The following is an 18,836-nucleotide window of genomic DNA, read 5'->3' as shown; positions in this document are numbered from 1 at the left end:
TACCCAGACCTCAGTAAAAGAGAACGACTGAAATTGCTAATGTGTAAGCATGATCTTTTGAACAGCTTATTTAAATTGTTTAGCAGAAATGCCTTTAGTGAATGGCTAGAGTGGACTTGAGGATCATTTGTCATGATCCTGGTAGTATAAGGAATTCAGCGTCTTCCCTCTGCCCCTGCAGCAGTATGCTAGTCAAGTGTTTCACCTAGAAAGTGTTGATAGAAAATTGAAATTTTGCACAAACCGCATCATTCTAAGAACGTTAAATGCAGTAAATACCATAAAATGCAGGTGCCTTTGAAAGCAAAATTCCGAGTTGCATATCTCAAGGTAAATCAAAGTAAATTATGACAATTACTTTAAATTTCTATAATCTTAGAGACTGGATTGAATTTATCTCCTAAAACATAACACACTTTTTTCTTTTCCTGATGATCAATGCACTACAAGCTTTCTAAGACTAATAGGAAAACAAGATCTTTATACTTAAACCCATCTTATTAAGAAGAGGTTCTGAAATCAAGAGGCCATCACGGCTGCATCCCATGTAGCGCAGTCAAAATGAGGCTCCTGCTTGTGCACTGGAAAGCCAGAGGGCAGTGTTGCTGCTTCTCTAAGCAGCCGTTTCTGGGTCTCCTGTATGATGTCATGGCAGAAGGAAAATTAAAAACACGAAAACTATTTCAAAATAGACTTTTAATGTAGTTTTTAGGCCAAAGGAAAAGCTGATCATACATTGTCTCCAGTGGACCATCTGCCAGAATAGGGCCACCTCAACCCAGCTTTGAAGGCCCTGAGTCAGTCTTAACCGCCATGATTTCCCTTGATTCATGGATTTGTGTATGCTTCTCACGCATCATAAGGCACATTTCACTCTTGAAGTTCCCACCACCTCCACTATTTCATTTAGCTGCAAAAGCAAGCTTCCCAATGGGAGTTCATCCACCTCAGGGGTTCTTAACCTTCAGGGAGTTTGAGAATTTCACGATTCTCTAGAACCCTCTCTCCAGAAGTACCTACACATAATATAAGTCTACATATAATTCCATGGGGCTCGCGGACCCGAAGGCCCCCTATGTTTCTGAGGAACCAGGTGACAGAAGCCTTGTGCTAGTGATTTGAGCAATGCATTTGGTCTAGGGAAACGCAGAGGGCAGGTAAAGATGGGCTGGGTAATCATGGTAACAGTAGGGAACAGTCTTACCATTTCAGTTTTGACTTAGGGGCAGAAAAATTCCCAGGGCCTCCTGCACTTTGAAGAGTAGAACTACTGAAGGACTAAGCAGCTATCAGCAGTTTAGAAGACTGAGAATAGAGGCTGTATAGGGATGGTGCAGGGCTCCCACTTGGCCCCCCAAGGACGTAATTTAGCTCAACCAGAAGCTTTACATTTTGTTTGCAGTGAGGGGGCATTTTTAATTTTAGTTTGAGTCTCATGGAAAGGTGGACAGCTCCTATTCCTTTTCTTGATATAGGGAGCACTTAAGATTGGGCATTTAGGGTTAAGTCCTTGGAATGCCCCAAATGGTCATTTCCTCTATAAATACAATATTCCCTACCTCTGAATATTTTAACATAAAGAGCTGCCTCACAACTGTTTATTCAACCATTGCTTGCACTAAGAAAGCAAGATAAGTGCCTTTCCCAGGCATCCAAGAACTCCTTCCAGCCTTACTGGGAGGAGGAGGGGGGAATTACTAAAAACCCACTTGTAGGAGTGAAATGAGGCTGTCAGTTGTCCAACCTGACAAATGGCCAAATTAGGTTTACATTTTTGTTAATAGACTTCTGAATGGCTATTGAGAAGCAGAATTAAATTTTAAGCTGCTGATCATAGTTACTTCCTACTCCCCAAACACCCAACACTGCCTTATTTCTCCAGCATCAAGAAAGAAAATGAAGGCACTAGAAAACAACACACTTAAGTATTGAAGATAATTAAATCTTTATATTTTGCTGGAACTGTATATTGTAGCACACTAAAACCCATTCAAGGGAAAACTGGGCAAACTGAAAATTCTCCCATTAAGGTTTGGTTTTGAAAATGGACAAATACTTCCTTTACCCCTCCCCCCAATGCAGTCACATAAATCAATATTACTTTGAATTAGCTCTAGAAATCACACAAACTATGTTACATTTACAAATATTTATTATAACTAGAATGAATTTAATGGTTCTCAGATTTGGCCACCTTAGAGCTCCATTTAAGGAGATTTTTAACAGAAAACTGCATTATAACCTGGTCAAATTACTTACACATTAAAAAAGAAAAAAAAGACTCCTAAAAAGGAAAAGAAGGAAAGCAACCCTTCAGTTTCACATAATTAAAGAACAGGAGAAAGCACACAAACTACATCATAGCTAAATTGACTGAACCAACCAAAGCCAGGGGGGATTTCTTTTCTGATTATGTGTCATAAAAAGGTCCACTGTCTTATATACACATGTATATAATGTTACATTCCATCACTGTAAAAAGTCCCCTTTGCCCCCTCCCCCGGAAAAGTTTCAGTCTAGTCTCCAAAGTTGGACAGCGGCGCTCGCTCCTGCTGCCGGTGCAGTTCGTTCTCCGTCAGCAGCTGGAGGTTCTCCGCGCGCAGCCGGTCCAGCTCCAGCTCAAGCTCCCGCACACGCGCGTCGTCGCCGTCCAGCCGCTGGCTTTCCAGCCGCAGCCGATTATTCTCGTCCTCCATACGCGAGAGGCACTTCTCCAGCTCTAGGTACTCTTTGATGAGCTCCTGCTTGCTCATGTTCTGCAGGCTCTCCGCGTGGTACCGCTCATAGGTCTCCGAGAAGTCCCGCTGCAGAAACTCGCTGCCGTCTCCTCCCATCCCGTCGCTTCCCCCATCCTCCTCGCCCGCTTCTTCCATAAAGTCCTCATCGCTGGTGTCGTCGGATTTGGCAGCGGCCCGTTTGGGATAGAGACCGGTTTTAAGATCCGGCTCCTCCTGGTCGTGGTCATCCATGAGGAACTGCGTGGTGTTATAGGGAGCAACTGGCTGGCCCTTGGCGAACATCTCGGCTCGAATCCTCGAAGCTCGCAGGCTCTGTTTCTCATCGAACTTTTTCTTCTCCTCCCAGGTCAGCGTATAGTACGGTTTCCAAAGCCGCTTCTTCTTGGAGGGGCGTCTCCTATGTTTTTTCTTGCCCACCTGTCTCTGCTGCGGGGGAGCTCCGCCAGCGGACAAGTCGTCCCCATTCTGGCCCTTCTCACCCGCTTCCGGACAGCTGGATTCTGGGCAGACCTGGGTCTTAAGGGGAGACGGCTGGGGTTCCAGGCTCCCTTCCCCCCCCTGCCCTGGAGAGCCACCCGACTGGGGGGACGCTCTCGATTGCCACCTACTGTCTTCCTCCGGCACCCGCTCCTCCGCGCCTGGGGGGCGATCAGGGTTCCGTTCTTCATGGACAGCAACAGCACCTGTACAGTTGCTAGTTTGAGGCTGGTGCTGATACTCTGACAAGAGTGGCTCGGCCATTGCTAATAGAATCTTCTTCTCGAAGTTTGAAGAATGTTGGCTGTAAGTCCTTAAGGAAAAAAGGTTTGCTTTTCTTTGCAAAAATGTCCAACACAGTCCTCTTCGGTCTGTAATTCCTGCAGTGATGCCTTTAGCCAGTCCTTCTGTCAGCAAACTCCAATTGCAATTTGGGGGCGCTCAAGTCAATAAAGGGTTAAGCGCCCAGAGCTCGGCCAGATAGCGGGTCCAAGGGGGTGCAGCAGCAGGAACAGTACGTAATGTGCAGAGGGGGTGGGCTTCAAGCCTTCCCGCAGACCGCCCCCGCGATCGAGAAGTTGGTGGGCAAGAAGATTAGGTTAAATCCAATGGGTTAAACCCAGCCCCGAAGGGGTTAAAACTACCCGATGACGCTGACTCCGAGGGGCCGGATCCAGAAAGGGTTAAATCCCCTGCCGCAGAGCCCACAAGGGGTTAAAGTCCCAAAGCCACCTCCTCCCACTTCCACGGGTGTCGCTCCAAGCCGAGCTCCCCGTTCCCTAGGCCCGGCCGGAGCCTCAGCCGAGGACAGACAAACTCATCTCCCCTTTGGCTCGATGTTCTGCTCAGCTCAGTTCTCCTCCGCCTCCTCCTCTTTTTCCTCCCTCCCTCCTCCCCCTTCCGACAGCTCCTCTTCCGCCTCCTCCCCCAACTTCCCCTCCCAACCTGCCTCTCCACCTGCCAACTTCCAACTGCTGCCTCCCAACCCTCTGCGCCCCTTTTATATAGAAGCCGGTCCGCCCCGCCCATGCGCATGCGTGACTGAGTCCCCATCGCAGGAAGCTGGGAGTCGTAGTTCCCATCTTTCAGGCCCGCCGTCCTCGCGCGCCGTACGACGTAGCCAATCCCAGGACGCGTAGGGGGCGTTTTCCAGGCCGCCTCCTTCCATCGCTTATCCCTCTCTAGAGAAACGTGAGCGCCCATTGGTCAAAAGGCACACGTCTCGCCGAGGAAAGAAGGCCAATCGCAGAGAAGATGGGGCGGGTTCTGGACCATACCATTCTGCTTCAGGAATACAGCAAGATTCGATGGCCTTTGAGGGCCTGCACAGAATATTTTTACGAAAAGGTGTGTCTTAAAGGTTATTATCCTATTCTGTTCTCAGCGGGAAGGTTCTGAAGATCACAAACATTTGTTAACTTAAGCGAGAATGGTTTACCCCTAAAAAGTAGTCCCTAAAGTGTAAACGAGTATTTAATTCTGTAAATAGAGATGTTGGCCCATGGCTATTAATTCTCGATTCTTAAGATTACAAGAATGGCTTCAAGGTGTTGATTAGTGACTGGGATGGACGTTTGCGGAAGGATATTGTGAACACCTTTTTTTGTAAAAAAAATGCGCATGAAGAGGTAAACAAATGAAGAATAAAAAGTGCCGCCTTAAAGGGACAGTGTGACTGCTTTACGGCAGCACCCTCTGACTAGGCCTCGGAAGATGAGAAAGCAGGTTCGAGTCCCGGGTGACGTCCACTCCCGGACTACCTTGGGACCCTTAGAGGAAAGTGGCGGAGTCCCAGCCCCAGCGTAGTCTTTCACGGCCGCCCCCGCCCAGGGGCCAATGCAAAATGGTGGGCCGTGGCTGATTTCTCTCGCCGGCGCCGGGAAGTGCTGGGTGTGCGCCCTGGGATCCCCCGAGACCCCGGGATGTAAGGCCTCGCTTCCCTTCTCCCTTACCGGGCCTCAGCTTCTATCGAAGAAAATGGCCTCCTGGGGCCCTCTTGGTTTGTTCAGTTGGGAATCGACCATGAAATTTTCCTAAGCCTGGATGGGAGTCCAAGGCAGCGGATGAGCCTCTTTGTTGGGGGAGGGGTTCGAAATTAATCCAGAGTTGAAATAATCAACCCTGGCTACTCAAGAGAGAAGCCACAGACTGGAAAGAATCATCCACTGAGGCTCTTCCTCGTCAGTGGACGCTGGGCAACACCGGCAGGGAGGCAGAGCCAGAGGCTTCCCCGAGGAGGAAACCTTGCCCAGAAATGGGGGCAGAGGGATTCTGGCCCAGAACCGTGGGACAGATTCATGGGGGGGCGGGGAGGGGGTAGGGCGGCGCGCTACTAACTCCTTGTGAAAATTCTCCAGATTCCAGGCTTCCGCCCAAAGGACAGGGGCTGAGGGCCAGAGTAGCCGAAACCCTCCACTCAAATCACTTAGGTCTAAAATCTTTCACGCTGCAGTCCATGAGGTCGCAGAGTCGGACACTACTGAGCGACCGAACTGAACTGAAAATCTTTCTGTAATCTCAGTTTTCCCCATTTGCCACACACCGTGACTCTTCTGTTTCTTCATCAACAGCCCTGTCATATTCCAACTGCTTTCCACCGAACAGCGTTCCTTTGCACACAGAACCATTTGCCCCTCCACAGCCCAGTGAGTTAGGCAGGGTAGGGATTCTTGTCTCCATTCTAGAGAGAAGGAATCTCTAAAGCTCAAAAATTAAGTGACTTGTCCAAGGTCACATGACAATTAAGTGACACTTTCGGCGAAAGCGAAGGTCTCTGTGACTCCGTGCTGTTTTTCTATCACAAACACAAAAGTCCCTTTTTTGTAAGAACTCTGGATTTAGTTCCTTTCCATCAGCAACACTTTCAGCCAACTTCTGGCCCTTCTTTCTCTCTCTTTTTTTTGCCTCACCTGGAGGCATGTGGGATGTTAGTTCCCCCACTTAAGGAAAGAACCCGGCTCCCTACAATGGCAACAGTCTTAACCAGTGGACCGTCAGGTTAATCTCACATTGGATAAGAAGGCACAATGATGAGTAAAATTTCATCCGTGCTACTCAAGAACTGTGTAGACAGGCCATCAAACCTATGGTAAGCCAAAATGGCAGGTGATGAAAATCCTGATAGGACCTTGTGAGCCAAGTTGCTTAGGAGTTGAGAATTGTGGACAGGTTTCATGGAGGAGGTGACTTCGTGGCTGTCTAAAACATGAAGCATTTTCAGGCAGAGTGGCATGAGCAGGACATTTATGACGAGTAGGCGTCTTGTCCCAAGACAGGACTTGTCTAGGGATTCAGGAGTGGTTTTGTGGGGAAGTGGTCATGGGCATGCCCAGAGGGAGAGGCAAGCAAGAGTGACCCTGAGGCACATCCAGCTGTTTTGAGACGGAACATCCTAGCCTGTTTTCCCTGAGAACTCAGGTCTTTCTGAAAAACCTGCCCTCTCCTGTGCTGCTTCCTCAGTCATGCAAGAAGCTTCGCAGGAGCAAGAGCTTCTCCTCAACAGTGGGAGTTCCCTGATGAAAATTTTTTGGAGAGAACTCGACTGGGAGTCAGAGACCTCCAAACTGTTACATTTTCAGACTCCAAAGGACTCCTGGGTACCCTCAGTTGGGATTTGGAAGGTACAACTGAGCCCAGCCTCAGTCTGTTGGGCTCAGCTGTATGGGCTCATTTGTTCTATTAGGGGGGTAGTGGTCAGACTCACAGGTTGTGGAACTCCAGAATTCTATGAAACAAGAGGCCACGCACCTTGATATTAGCTAGGCATTTTGCCATTAATGTCCTGGTCATTAATCCCCAGGACTGCCTTATGGTGAAAAGGTCTTCATCGCTATTTCACAAACAAGGCAACCCAGGATCAGAGCAAAGAATCCTGCCCAAGTCATACTGCGAGTATGCCCAAGCGGTGGCGCTGGCTTCCGCTTGCCTCCCCAGCACCAGTTCGGCCCCTCTTCCTTGCCCTCCAGTTGTTCATCCCTAACACAGGGATTAACTTAAAATTTAGTAGCCCCAGCAGCCAGCGACTCCCAGAGGTCTCTGCTCAGTTTGGCACTGGACCCACCCCGACGGGAGCCGCGGGGACGACGCTCCCGCCGTCCTTGGCCTTCCAGAAAGTTCCCTGGGAAAGCCCGAGCGCAGAGGGCACAGGGGGAGAGCAGCTGAGGAGGGGGAAGCGGGCAGTGGGCACTTCCGGGGCCCGGATCTCGGCCCCCGACCCTACGCCGGGCGCGCAAAGCAGGGAGTAGCCGCCCTTCCCTTCGGGCGGGAACGGAGCCTGGGCCCAAGCCCGCCGGACTCCTCTCCTCCCGCCGCCCCTAGCTGGCAAACTTCCCCCCGCGCAATCCCCAACCGCGACAGGGCAGGGGGCGGGGCCCTGGCCCCACCCCCGGCCGCTGCTGGGGGCCCCACCCAGGGTGCCCCTAGTAGCCGCTCCACCTCCCCGGCAGACCCGGGGCTGTTCCCTCCACTAGCCCGGGGAGGGGGAAATGCACCCTCTGGAACGCCGACCGCTGGCGTCTCGGGGTCGTCCACGGCAGCGGGGGAGGGGGTCACAGAAGGAACCTGAACCTCGCGCGTCCCGGACGCGCTTTCCGCCTCACTCCGTGGCAGCCCAGACGGCAGAAGATGAAGGTTTTATTTTATTTAGTGAAACACTCTTTTGTAAGTGCATCTTTAGTGAGGACGTCCTGAGTACTTCTGCGGGTAAGGCGGCCAGCCAAAAGGAGCTGACTGCCCTCTCCCGGGGCCAGCTCTCTCCGCCTTTCCCCAACTCGGTCGAGCCTCCTGGCCTCCCTCCCACAGCCCGCCAGCCAATCACTCTTCCACGGCCCGGCCGAAGTCCCAACTTGCCCAAGAGCCGAGCCTCCTCGGGGAGAGGCTGGGATGGGAGAGGAGTCAGGTGACTCAGAGGGTGGGGAGGGCAGAGGCTGAGACCCGGTAGCTCCGCCCCTGGATCACCCGCCCACCCCGAACTGGGGACTTGCTCCACAAAGGCAGTCTCCCCAGGAAGCCTGAGGTGGTCGAGGGGGAGAGGAGGGACAGGCCCTGTGGAGCTGCAGGAAGAGTAGGGTCTTATCTGGCCCCCACACGAGGAGAGGGGTATCAAGGTGAACACTATTTGGGGCGGGAAGCCGGGGGGTGGGGGGTGGGGGGGTTAATGCTTCCTAAACCCTAGGAAGGCTCAGGGCACTGCAGAACACAGGGTTCATAGCCTCCTGTTGGCTACAGACTCCTCCACGGAGAGTCACCTCTTCTGGGTCCGAAACTGTCGGAAGAGCCACTGGACGATGAAGGGCCACAGGAGGAAGAAGATCAACGTGGGGCCGGAAAGCCTGAGGGGCCGAGGCCTGGCACTGGGTGGCGGCATCTGCTGCCAAGAGGAGAGAGTCAGGCCCCAGCCCAGGCCTCAGCTCAGGCTAGGCCCTCCTTAGGGACCTGCTTCTAGAACTCAAGTGGGAGCTGCTACCTCCCTCTCCCCAGTCTGAAGATTGGGGCTCCCGGTTTGTCCCTGAAACAGTGAGCTCCAACTCCCTCCCCTATCTTCCTCCCACGGCAATTCAAGGTGCCGAAAAGAGTGGAGGAACTGACTCCAGGTCATCTCTGGGCCACAAAGCCTGATAGGGCCTGAAGGCCCCATATTGTAAAGGATGTGCCACATTTCCAATGAAGACCCAGGGTGTTCAGATTTTAGTTTCTAAATCCCATTATCTGTTGAAGCAAGGCTCCTTGGAGAAGTGGCAGATTTCAGGTCTGGAGCAGGGAAAGTGGAATTGAATGTGGGATGTCTTATACCAGGAAATAAAGAAGCTGTTAAGGATTAATGAGATTATGTTACAAGAATCTAGGACCCAGCTAGAAAGGGAGGATCTTACAAAGTTGTGACAGTCTGGGCATCAAAAAGAATGATATGATTGCAGTTGACTGAAATACTGAGTCTTTAAAGTCCATAAATTCATAGAAGAGTAAGTTGGAAATTTATTACCATTGAGGTGGCTGTTAAATCAACTCCTTTCTTTAAAAATAGATAAGTAAAGAGAAAGAATTAAGCACTTATTCTGCCCTTCCATAAGGCACCATATTTCAGGGAAATCCTAGATGGTCAGGGAAACTCGACAGAAAAATGCTAGCTAATAAATGTTAAAGGAATCATACAAAAGTCCACATTTTTGCAACCATTAACTAAATTATTGATCCAACAAGGATTATCTATCACTTGTCAAAAGCTGTGTGTCAAATGGGGCTGATGGGGAACTGGGACATTTCCTGGCTCCAAGTGGTAGAATCAGACTGTCACCCCTTCATCCCTGCTGTGATCCTCACTAGGAATATTCATGGCAGGACATCCAGTTATGTGTCTTGATGTGAAGAAAGAATATCACCTCTGATGTAATCTGGTCATGTAATCTAGCCACAGGGCTGTCACGAGACTCGAGAAGTGGTACAGTCTACAAGACTACGGAACAGTCTCATCACCAAGTCAGTAGCAAGGAAGAGGACTGGTCTAGACTAACAGAGTCTTAAGGACAGAGGCTCCTGGCCTGGACAGACAGGGAAGCTGGAAAAGACGATTTGAATCTGGACTGTGTATTTGACTGTTGGCTCAGACAGTAAAGCGTCTGCCTACAATGCAGGAGACCTGGGTTTGATCCCTGGGTCGGGAACATCCCCTGGAGAAGGAAATGGCAACCCACTCCAGTATTCTTGCCTGGAAAATCCCATGGATGGAGGAGCCTGGTAGGGTACAGTCCATGGGGTCGCAAAGAGTCAGACACGACTGAGCAACTTCACTTTGTGTTTTTGATGATATGAAGGAATTGTGGTGTGCAGTAAAATGTTTTTGCTAGGTAGTAGAGTGTTCTTATTTTCAGAGATGCAAGTCCAGGTATCTCAGCATGGAAATATTCAGCATATAAAATTAGTAAAAGGTAAATAAAAAATACCACTTCAGCATTCTTGCCTTGAGAACTCCATGAACAGCATGAAAAGGCAAAATGGTAGGATACTGAAAGAGGAACTCCCCAGGTCAGTAGGCATCCAATATGCTACTGGAGATCAGTAGAGAAATAACTCCAGAAAGAATGAAGGGATGGACCCAAAGCAAAAACAATACCCAGTTGTGGATATGACTGGTGATAGAAGCAAGGTCCAATGCTATAAAGAGCAATATTGCATAGGAACCTGGAATGTCAGGTCCATGAATCAAGGCAAATTGGAAGTGGTCAAACAAGAGATGGCAAGAGTGAACATCGACATTCTAGGAATCAGCGAACTAAAATGGACTGGAATGGTGAATTTAACTCAGATGACCATTACATCTACTACTGTGGGCAGGAATCCCTTAGAAGAAATGGAGTAGCCATCATGGTCAACAAAAGAGTCCGAAATACGGTACTTGGATGCAATCTCAAAAATGACAGAATGATCTCTGTTCGTTTCCAAGGCAAACCATTCAATATCACAGTAATCCAAGTCTATGCCCCAACCAGTAACGCTGAAGAAGCTGAAGTTGAACAGTTTTATGAAGACCTACAAGACCTTTTAGAACTAACACTCAAAAAAGAAGTCCTTTTCATTATAGGGGACTGGAATGCAAAAGTAGGAAGTCAAGAAACACTTGGAGTAACAGGCAAATTTGGCCTTGGAATATGGAATGAAGCAGGGCAAAGACTAATAGAGTTTTGCCAAGAAAGTGCATGGATCATAGCAAACACCCTCTTCCAACAACACGAGAGAAGACTCTACACATGGACATCACCAGATGGTCAACACCGAAATCAGATTGATTATATTCTTTGCAGCCAAAGATGCAGAAGCTCTATACAGTCAACAAAAACAAGACCAGGAGCTGACTGTGGCTCAGATCATGAACTCTTTATTGCCAAATTCAGACTTAAATTGAAGAAAGTAGGGAAAACCGCTAGACCATTCAGGTATGACCTAAATCAAATCCCTTATGATTATACAGTGGAAGTGTGAAATAGATTTAAGGGACTAGATCTGATAGATTGAGTGCCTGATGAACTATGGAATGAGGTTCATGAGATTGTAGAGGAGACAGGGATCAAGACCATCCCCATGGAAAAGAAATGCAAAAAAGCAAAATGGCTGTCTGGGGAGGCCTTACAAATAGCTGTGAAAAGAAGAGAGGCGAAAAGCGAAGGAGAAAAGGAAAGATATAAGCATCTGAATGCAGAGTTCCAAAGAATAGCAAGAAGAGATAAGAAAGCCTCCCTCAGCGATCAATGCAAAGAACTAGAGGAAAAGAACAGAATGGGAAAGACTAGAGATTTCTTCAAGAAAATTAGATATACCAAGGGAATATTTCATGCAAAGATGGGCTCGATAAAGGACAGAAATGGTATGGACCTAACAGAAGCAGAAGATATTAAGAAGAGGTGGCAAGAATACACAGAACAACTGTACAAAAAAGATCTTCAACCAAGATAATCACGATGGTGTGATCACTCACCTAGAGCCAGACATCCTGGAATGTGAAGTCAAGTTGGCCTTAGAAAGCATCACTATGAACAAAGCCAGTGGAGGTGATGGAATTCCAGTTGAGCTATTTCAAATCCTGAAAGATGATGCTGTGAAAGTGCTGCACTCAATATGCCAGCAAATTTGGAAAACTCAGCAGTGGCCACAGGACTGGAAAAGGTCAGTTAGTTTTCTTTCCAGTCCCACAGAAAGGCAATGCCAAAGAATGCTCAAACTACTGCACAACTGCACTCATTTCACACGCTAGTAAAGTAATGCTCAAAATTCTCTAAGCCAGGCTTCAGCAATACATGAACTGTGAACTTCCAGATGTTCAAGCTGGTTTTAGAAAAGGCAGAGGAACCAGAGATCAAATTGCCAACATCTGCTGGATCATCAAGACAGCAAGAGAGTTCCAGAAAAACATCTATTTCTGCTTTAGTGACTATGCCAAAGCCTTTGACTGTGTGGATCACAATAAACTGGAAAATTCTGAAGAGATGGGAATACCAGACCACCTGACCTGCCTTCTGAGAAACCTATATGCAGGTCAGGAAGCAACAGTTAGAACTGGACATGGAACAACAGACTGGTTCCAAATAGGAAAAGGAGTACATCAAGGCTGTATATTGTCACCCTGCTTATTTAACTTATATGCAGAGTACATCATGAGAAATGCTGGACTGGAAGAAGCACAAGCTGGAATCAAGATTGCCGGGAGAAATTTCAATAACCTCAGATATGCAGATGATACCACCCTTATGGCAGAAAGTGAAGAGGAACTAAAAAGCCTCTTGATGAAAGTGAAAGTGGAGAGTGAAAAAGTTGGCTTAAAGCTCAACATTCAGAAAACGAAGATTACGGCATCTGGGCCCGTCACTTCTTGGGAAATAGATGGGGAAACAGTGGAAACAGTGTCAGACTTTATTTTTTTGAGTTCCAAAATCACTGTAGATGGTGACTGCAGCCGTGAAATTAAAAGACACTTGCTCCTTGGAAAAAAAGTTATGACCAACCTAGATAGCATATTGAAAAGCAGGGACATTACTTTGCCAACAAAGGTCCGTCTAGTCAAGGCTATGGTTTTTCCAGGGGTCATGATTAGATGTGAGAGTTGGAGTGTGAGGAAGGCTGAGCGCCGAAGAATTGATGCTTTTGAACTGTGGTGTTGGAGAAGACTCTTGAGAGTCCCTTGGACTGCAAGGAGATCCAACCAATCCATTCTGAAGGAGATCAGCCCTGGGTTTTCTTTGGAAGGAATGATGCTAAAGCTGAAACTCCAGTACTTTGGCCACCTCATGTGAAGAGTTGACTGATTGGAAAAGACTCTGATGGTGGGAGGGATTGGGGGCAGGAGGAGAAGGGGACGACAGAGGATGAGATGGCTGGATGGCATCACTGACTCGACGGATGTGAGTCTGAGTGAACTCCAGGAGTTGGTGATGGACAGGGAGGCCTGGCGTGCTGCGATTCATTGGGTCACAAAGAGTCGGACACGACTGAGCGACTGAACTGAACTGAACCGAAATAAAAAATATTAGTAAAACCTTGGCGAGGGGTAGGTGAGTGTTGAAATGCTAGCCACTGTGGATCTGAGGAAATTCCTACCAATTCCTCTGTGCCAAGGGGACAAAGGGTCACCTGAGTGATTCCTTCATATCCAGGACTTCAGCCGTCCCCTGCCCCCACAGCTCCAGGCTTCACAAGTACAGACTCATTCAGAGTTAATGGTGGATGCCAGCTTTTGAGGGAGATACAAGTGGGACCACTCCCAGCTCCATCACTTAATAATAATACTAATAGTAACAATGAGCCCCATTCGGAAGCACCTACATGCATTATCTCACCTAATCTTCACAGCAGCTCTGTGGGGTTCTTCCAGGCTGTGTGAGTTACTTCCAGGCCCTGAGGTAAATTATTCAACCTCTCAGAGCTTTAGTTTCCTCATTTGTAAAAGGGGAATGAAAAGAAAACCTATTTCATTGTTGTGTGTGTGTGTGTGTGTGTGGATAAAATGAGGTAATGTAGGTAATATGTTTGGCACACAGCCGGGGCTCCAGAAATGGCTGCTCTTATTTATTTTGCAGAAGCAGAGGTGTCAGGGGTAAGCAGATCTAGAAGTCGGGAGGAGGAGTGAGGGGTGCAAGGGCTGAATGTGAGGGGAGGGGAAGACAGTAAGTCTGGGAACAGAAGAAGTCCTGACGGAGGGGCAATAGGGACCCCCTCCCAGCCCCAGTGCAAAGAGCAGACAGGTTCTGGCACCTCCAACTGTTGGAATTCCCTCTGTCCTCGGTTTCCCTTCTGGCACGGGGTGGGGGTAAAAGCAGGAAAGGAGGGCTTCTCCCACTCTCCCTTCCAGGTTGGAAGCACTGTAGACCCCCCGACTTCCTGGCCTGACCCATAAGCCACACCATTCTCTGGAGAAGGCAGAAATATGGCCAGATAGAGACGGGGGGACAAAGAAGTGGCTAGCTGAGGAGTCCAGCACAGAGACCCTCAAAATTCTGCCCCAATCTTGCCCTGGACCTTCAGAGGGGGCTCACCTGCTTGGGGGGCATAGGCATGCTCTCCAGGCTCTGCAGCCTCCCCTGGACGTCCCGCATACTCTCCTGCAGCGCACGGACTGTCCCCACCAGCCACGAGTCCAATTCCTGGGGCCTCAGCAGCGGGCCTTCCAATCTCCCTGCAGAGCACAGACACACAGGGAAGGGGACGCAGGAAGCAACTCAGCTCGGGGCAGGGCCAGGGAGGAGTCAGTAGAATGCCATCCCTTGTGCCCAGTGTGAGTCTTATAAAGTCCATGCATGCAGCTGATGGACTGCCAGGGGTTCGAACCCCAGCACTACCACTTAGCTCTGTGGCTCTGGGCAAGTCAGTAACTTCTCTAAGCCTCGTTTGTCATCTGAAAATCATGTCCTCTCCCTCACAGGGCTGCTTGCTCTGAGGAATAAAGGAGATAATATTTATGAAAGTGCCTCTTATGGGACGTGGCACACTGGAAGTTAGGAAGAGATAAGGGAGAACTCAACTCGTCGTCCTTGGAGAGTCCCAAATGGGAGACCCCAAGAGAAAGGATGACTCCCAAGGCCACGCAGATGTAGATGAGAGAACTGGTCTAGAATTCTACCCCTGCTGCCCTGACTCAGTGCCAGCCAAGGGCACAGACTCCTGGTGGCCCTTGGAGAGGAGGCCAGGCAGGGACTTTGTTCCTCCAGACCAGTCTCTGGCTTTTGGCAACCCTTCCTTGGCAGAGGCTGCTCTCTCTAGTGCCCAGCGCTGGACTTTCTCCTCTGCCCATGAAGGCAGCCAGGGGAAGGCCCCCAGGCACTGGAACCATGGGGCAAAGAGTCGTATAGGGGCTCACCTTTCTCTGCAGGAGGCTCGGGGGTGTTTCTGGTGTCATTTTCTCCTCCCAGGGCGCCCCTTTGCTCTTCCCCAACCTGCAGGGAAGAGTCACAAAGTCCACGGAGGGGAGGGTGGTGGTGGGAGCAGCCAGGGCCCAGTGGGGTGGGGAAAGGGAGGGGATGGGAGTGGGTCTCACCAGCTCAGGCTCCAGCTGCTCCACAGAATCACAGAAAACCTCGGCGTCTTGGTCCCTGGGTGGCTGGGATTCTGAGGAGGAGGGAAGTAGGGCGAGTGGCAGGAGGGAAGCCATGGAAGGAGGGGAAAGGTGTGCACCTGGGCAGAGGCACCTGTTCAGGGGACCCTCAAGATGCTACCACAAGAGGCGCAGATGCGTCCCTGAGAGGACAGGGATCCCAGAACCTGCCCCTGGCCTTTGGGACCACAGGGGGTCTCAGTGTCTGTGGGCATGAGGTGTGACAGGCACAGCGCAGCATCTAGCCTGCTCCCCTCCACGCTGCCTGGAGGTCCTCCCACCTCTGACCTGGCCTTCTGCTCCTCCCACCCAGACACTGACCTGGGCTTGGGGGTGTTGGTTCATTGGGGAGGCAGGGAGGCTCTGGGGCAGCCTCAGCATCTCCATTCAGTACCTGCTCTTTCCAACCTGCGGAGACACAGCACCCAGAGGTGGGGCTGGGAAGAGATCAGGCCCCCACTCCCCATCCTCACTTAGCCAGGGACTCTGTCTGAGACCCACCCCATCGGGGCACTAGCTGGGGTCCTTAAAGGAACATCTCTAGAGCCCTATGCCTCCAGGCTTCCCTCCAATTGAGCAGCCCCCTAAGACAGTTCTGTCAGCCTTTGTGGAGCTCCCAGCCTGGGTGCCTGACCTGTGACCCTTCTCAGGAATGTCTCCGGGGGCCTCGGCATGTCAGGGATCACCTGGTACAGGGGCTCGAAGTAACCAAACATGTCCTCTGCCACCTCGCCCAGGGGCACTGTGTCGATCACCTGTGCAGAATGGGTCTAATGGGGAAAGGCTGGCCCCTCCCACCACTGCCCTCCTACCCCCTTGAGCTGTGCCACCTCCGCCCTGCTGCTGCCATCATATCCCTCCACCTTGTACCCAGTCAGGACCCAGAGTCAGGCAGGGGCAGGGGAACAACATGAAGGTGGAATTCCCATAGGTGTATCAATGTGCAGGAAGCATAATGGGGGAAGGGGGGCGGGTCACCTGGCTGAGAGCTTGGACGCAGGGAGGAGCCTGCAGCCTCTCCTAACCTTCTGTGCCACCAGCTTCATCTCGGTAATGTAGGCGGACATGGCCTCCTCCCTGCTCATCTGGCCCAGGCTGTTCCAGGCTTCCCTGGGGGTGGGGGTGGGGGGCGGAGGGCTGTGAAAGGCTGATTGACAGCTGAGGCTTGTTTGCCCAGCTGATGGGAAGCTCACCATTTGTAACGTCCAATAGGGTCCCAGAACCCAGGCTGGGGGATGAGGCAGGGCCCCATGGTAGCCTGCTTGTAGTAGCTGTAGAACCGCAGCATCTCTTCGTAGGAGGGGCGATAAGAGCCTGGACAGGAGTTGAGAAGTGGAGAGAGACAGTATCACTCCCAGCTCCAGGAGGACAGAGGCGGGAGGAGAACCACCCTTGGTGGGGTGGTGAAGGGTCTCTCTTGGTGGGGGCAGAGATGGTGAAGGGTCTCACTCAGGAAAGATGACAGGGGCAGGTGGCAGAGGGGAACCCCAGGACAACATATGCAGGGACTTGTCTGCAAAGCTGCCAGGATCAGAGTCTCCTGGGAGGCAGACGCTGGTCATCTGAACCACCAAATGCGGGTCCGCGTGCCCTCACCGTTCTTAGGCAGGTTCTGAATGACGCTGACTGCGGCCTGGAACTGTTTCTGACAGTCTGGTTCTGGACTTTCATTTTCGATACCCATCTCCAGCCCTGGGACCCTACTTATGGGCGACTCTGCAAGAACAAGACTGTGGGTGAACAGTTTCTAGGTTCCTCCACCCGCCTCCCTGGCACACGCCTCTGTAAGCCACTGGTCCACTTTCCAGAGGGGCAAACTAAGCTCTTTAGAGGCCTAAGTGAGATGCCCCGGGAGGTCAGAAGCTGCAACTGAGGAGACTCCTTTTCCTACCCAAGGCAGCGTGGGTGTGACCAGGGTGACTGAGAGGGCCTCGGTGTGTGGGTCAGGTGGCAAGGGTCGCGGTGTCTCTAGACGCACATCTTCGACTCCTAGACAGGCGAACGGGCAAGCCGAGAGGAATCAGGGCGGGGCGAGCAGTCTCCCACCCCAGCCTCCCATACCCCGGCTCAGCCTCTCGGCGCCCAGCACTCACCCTCAGGGCCCACTGCCCGGACACCTAGGTTCCCTCTTGTCACTAGTCGGAGGCTTCCTACCGACCTCCGGGCCGGGATCGGGACGCGAGGCAATAGGGAAAACTTACGCCAATCAGAGAACCCGTTTCAAATTTCTTCTACACCACAACCACTCAGCGCGGCCCTTTCAAGATTATGCAAATAGTTTAGTGGTGCCTCTCCAGATCAGGCGGGGCGAATCCGCGGGTTGACTCCCCAATCCTGAACGGCCAGAGGCAGGAGAAAGCGCCCCCTGGTGGACGTCGTGAAATGACGCTGTCTCTTGCGCCCCCTGGTGGAAACCGCGTAGTCAGTTGAACCCAGGCCCCGCAGATTCGAGCCACTCTATTCAGCCCTTCATTTACCAGACCCTGGGGATAAAACGGGAATCAGCTCTTGAGATCAAGGGTTCTGCAAATGGGACATTGGAGCAGAGTTTTGGAAGGCTTAAGAGTAAGCCAGGAGAAGAACGAGGAAGGTCATTCCTGGAGGAAGGAATTGCAAGATCAAAAGTACAGAGGAGAAGACTAGATATTCAGAAGGAATATCCAGAGAGGATATTCTTGGAGACGCAAGCCAGTACGGACGCAATCTCCAGGTCAGGGCTACCTGAAAATGGAGTAAAGCAGAAGGTGGCAAATCTAAGTCCTGATCAACTGTTTTATCTTTGGATGCCGTGCTCCCGGCCGCCGCCGAGTGGCGGTGTGCACCCAGCTCTCCGCCCCCGACCCAGGGCACTTGCTGCCGAAGAGGCAGATCACATCACACCCCTTGCGCACACATACGCTGGCGGTTTCTTATGTAGTAAGTGCACGCATGACACGGTCACCAGAACCCGTATTCGACGCTAACCCACACGTTGATATCAAGGACATCCACGCGACGAGCGGTGGCTGTCCCGGGACCTCAAACGCCCGGTGGGGGGTGTCGACCGACCCAAGCGTCCATTCCCAGGTTCTGCCGAGGACTCATCCGCGGGAGAACCAGTCAGCTTCGAGCCTTCTACCCCTCTGGGGGCGGTAACTGGCCGGGCGCGGAGAGGGTTAATCCTATGACGTCATAGCCAGAGCCTTCTTCCTTCCTTACCCTCAGTCAGTTCCCGCCCCCCCCCTTAACCCTCCGGTTCGGGCTTCCCTGCCTTCCAGCTCAGCTCCTAGGCCCCGGACTAGCCGGTCCGCTGACCCGATCCCCTCTGAGACCTCGGTCAGGACGGGGAGGGGGAAGTGAAAGGGGTCCTGAGTCCGCACTGAGGCCAGGTCCGGGGAAAGGAGAGAGTGTCTTCGCGAGACGGCAGCCCTCGCCCCCTCCAAAGCCTCCCCCAGCACCAAGGGGGCTCCGCATAGGGCCGGGATCCCAGGACCGCTCGGAGAACAAGGAGAAGGACTCAGGAGCAGAGGGCGAATGCGGAGACTCGGGTGCGCCAGCCAGGCCGCCGC

The 18,836-nt window shown here is 51.3% G+C and overlaps 2 protein-coding genes across 3 annotated transcripts; both read right to left on the bottom strand.

Annotated features, from left to right (window-relative positions):
• Positions 1–755: 755 nt before the first annotated feature.
• Positions 756–4,092, bottom strand: HEXIM1 (HEXIM P-TEFb complex subunit 1). Its single transcript, XM_052657409.1, has one exon. The coding sequence runs from the start codon at positions 3,477–3,479 to the stop codon at positions 2,517–2,519; it is 963 nt and encodes a 320-aa protein (XP_052513369.1). The 5' UTR covers positions 3,480–4,092; the 3' UTR covers positions 756–2,516.
• A 3,767-nt stretch (positions 4,093–7,859) lies between these two features.
• On the bottom strand, positions 7,860–17,461 carry ACBD4 (acyl-CoA binding domain containing 4). Of its 2 annotated transcripts, none has more exons than XM_052658101.1 (11): positions 17,382–17,461; positions 17,180–17,277; positions 16,885–17,004; positions 16,482–16,602; positions 16,314–16,398; positions 15,923–16,043; positions 15,610–15,696; positions 15,232–15,302; positions 15,055–15,130; positions 14,234–14,373; positions 7,860–8,583 (listed from the first exon to the last, which is right to left on the bottom strand). In XM_052658101.1, the coding sequence occupies exons 3-11, from the start codon at positions 16,970–16,972 to the stop codon at positions 8,458–8,460; spliced, it is 915 nt and encodes a 304-aa protein (XP_052514061.1). In that variant the 5' UTR covers positions 16,973–17,004; positions 17,180–17,277; positions 17,382–17,461; the 3' UTR covers positions 7,860–8,457. The 2 variants fall into 2 exon arrangements, with proteins under 2 accessions (XP_052514061.1, XP_052514062.1); XM_052658102.1 differs by having other exon boundaries at positions 7,860–8,580.
• Between the last annotated feature and the right edge of the window lie 1,375 nt (positions 17,462–18,836).

Source organism: Budorcas taxicolor, chromosome 19 (genome assembly GCF_023091745.1).
Source record: "Budorcas taxicolor isolate Tak-1 chromosome 19, Takin1.1, whole genome shotgun sequence".
NCBI classification, from domain to species: domain Eukaryota; kingdom Metazoa; phylum Chordata; class Mammalia; order Artiodactyla; family Bovidae; genus Budorcas; species Budorcas taxicolor.
The sequence above is the reverse complement of the archived record's forward strand: the minus strand, read 5'-3'. Positions and strand labels throughout refer to the sequence as shown.